The sequence below is a fragment of the Pongo pygmaeus genome, chromosome 7 (assembly GCF_028885625.2).
Source record: "Pongo pygmaeus isolate AG05252 chromosome 7, NHGRI_mPonPyg2-v2.0_pri, whole genome shotgun sequence".
NCBI classification, from domain to species: Eukaryota; Metazoa; Chordata; class Mammalia; order Primates; family Hominidae; genus Pongo; species Pongo pygmaeus.
In genome coordinates this window covers 93,542,139-93,543,222 of record NC_072380.2, presented here as the reverse complement: position 1 = coordinate 93,543,222, position 1,084 = coordinate 93,542,139, and the positions used below count along the sequence as shown (strand labels likewise).

Here is a 1,084-nt window from a genome sequence, read left to right as displayed (position 1 = left end):
TTTCTTTGGAACCATCAATAAAAGAAGCGATTTTTTCCCGTTCTTCTTACTCACGTCTACCTATCAGAGCGGCTATTTCCTTTGACAGTTTGGTAGCACACAGGCTGACTTGGCCACATGGACCCATGAATGCATGCATTCGGACCGCATATTGCTACCAAATGGAATGTGGGAATATGCTATGCACCTCAGGTTGAGAAATGACCAAGAAATCAAGATCTAAAGGGTGACATATAATATATATATATCAATGCTATTATTCATAAAAACCTTTAGTCATAAAAAAATTGCTGTGTTTAAATATGAATACTACAGTCTGCTTCTCATGGTTAGGAAACAATAGTCTTTCTGAAAAGCAGGTGCTTTTTCTACTACAACTCCATATCCTGGGCCTCATCTTCGGAAAAGTCAGATATAGAGCTCTCCAATGAGCTGTCCCTGGTACCCTCTTCCTGCTCTTTCAGCGCCTGCTCCGTGGCATATTTCTGGATGTACTCTCTAATTTTCTGCTTGTATTCTTCTGGTCTTCGGAGGTACATGGCTGCATCTTCACCATTGAGAGGATCTATGGGGTTAGGATAGGCCAACAACTGGGGAAGGAAGGACTCAAATATATTGGTAAGATCATAGAGAGCTGTCCAAGTTTGATTAATTACATCTAGACACGCAGTTCCTGACACGTCATCAATGTTGGGATGGAAAATTTTATTCATGAATCCCTCTGACCAGCTCCAGCAGCCTCCACTACAAGCAGACGACTCCTGCTCAGTCAGCCTCCTTACCCCAGCCCAACTGTATTATTAACATTAGTCTGTGTAACTGGAAAAGCAAAGCCAAGTCCTGAATCCATGCCAGTCAAAACCCATTTAACTCTTCCTGGTGCTAACGGCAGCCAACCAATATAGTCTACTTGTCATCTGTGTGCTGGTTCTTCACCTCTGGGAATATGTTCCATTGCATTTTGTAAACATTGTCTCTCCTGCTGACAAACTGGACAATTATCTTTAACAGTTTGTATTCCTTCTGGTGCTACCAGTAAGGGACATCATTCAGCTCAGCATTGCATGGCTTGCTTCCTCCTACC

The 1,084-nt window shown here is 42.5% G+C and overlaps 1 protein-coding gene across 1 annotated transcript; it reads right to left on the bottom strand.

Annotated features, from left to right (window-relative positions):
- Positions 1-286: 286 nt before the first annotated feature.
- Positions 287-713, bottom strand: LOC129042899 (ubiquitin-conjugating enzyme E2 H-like). The gene has a single exon (XM_054499205.2). The coding sequence runs from the start codon at positions 711-713 to the stop codon at positions 372-374; it is 342 nt and encodes a 113-aa protein (XP_054355180.1). The 3' UTR covers positions 287-371.
- Between the last annotated feature and the right edge of the window lie 371 nt (positions 714-1,084).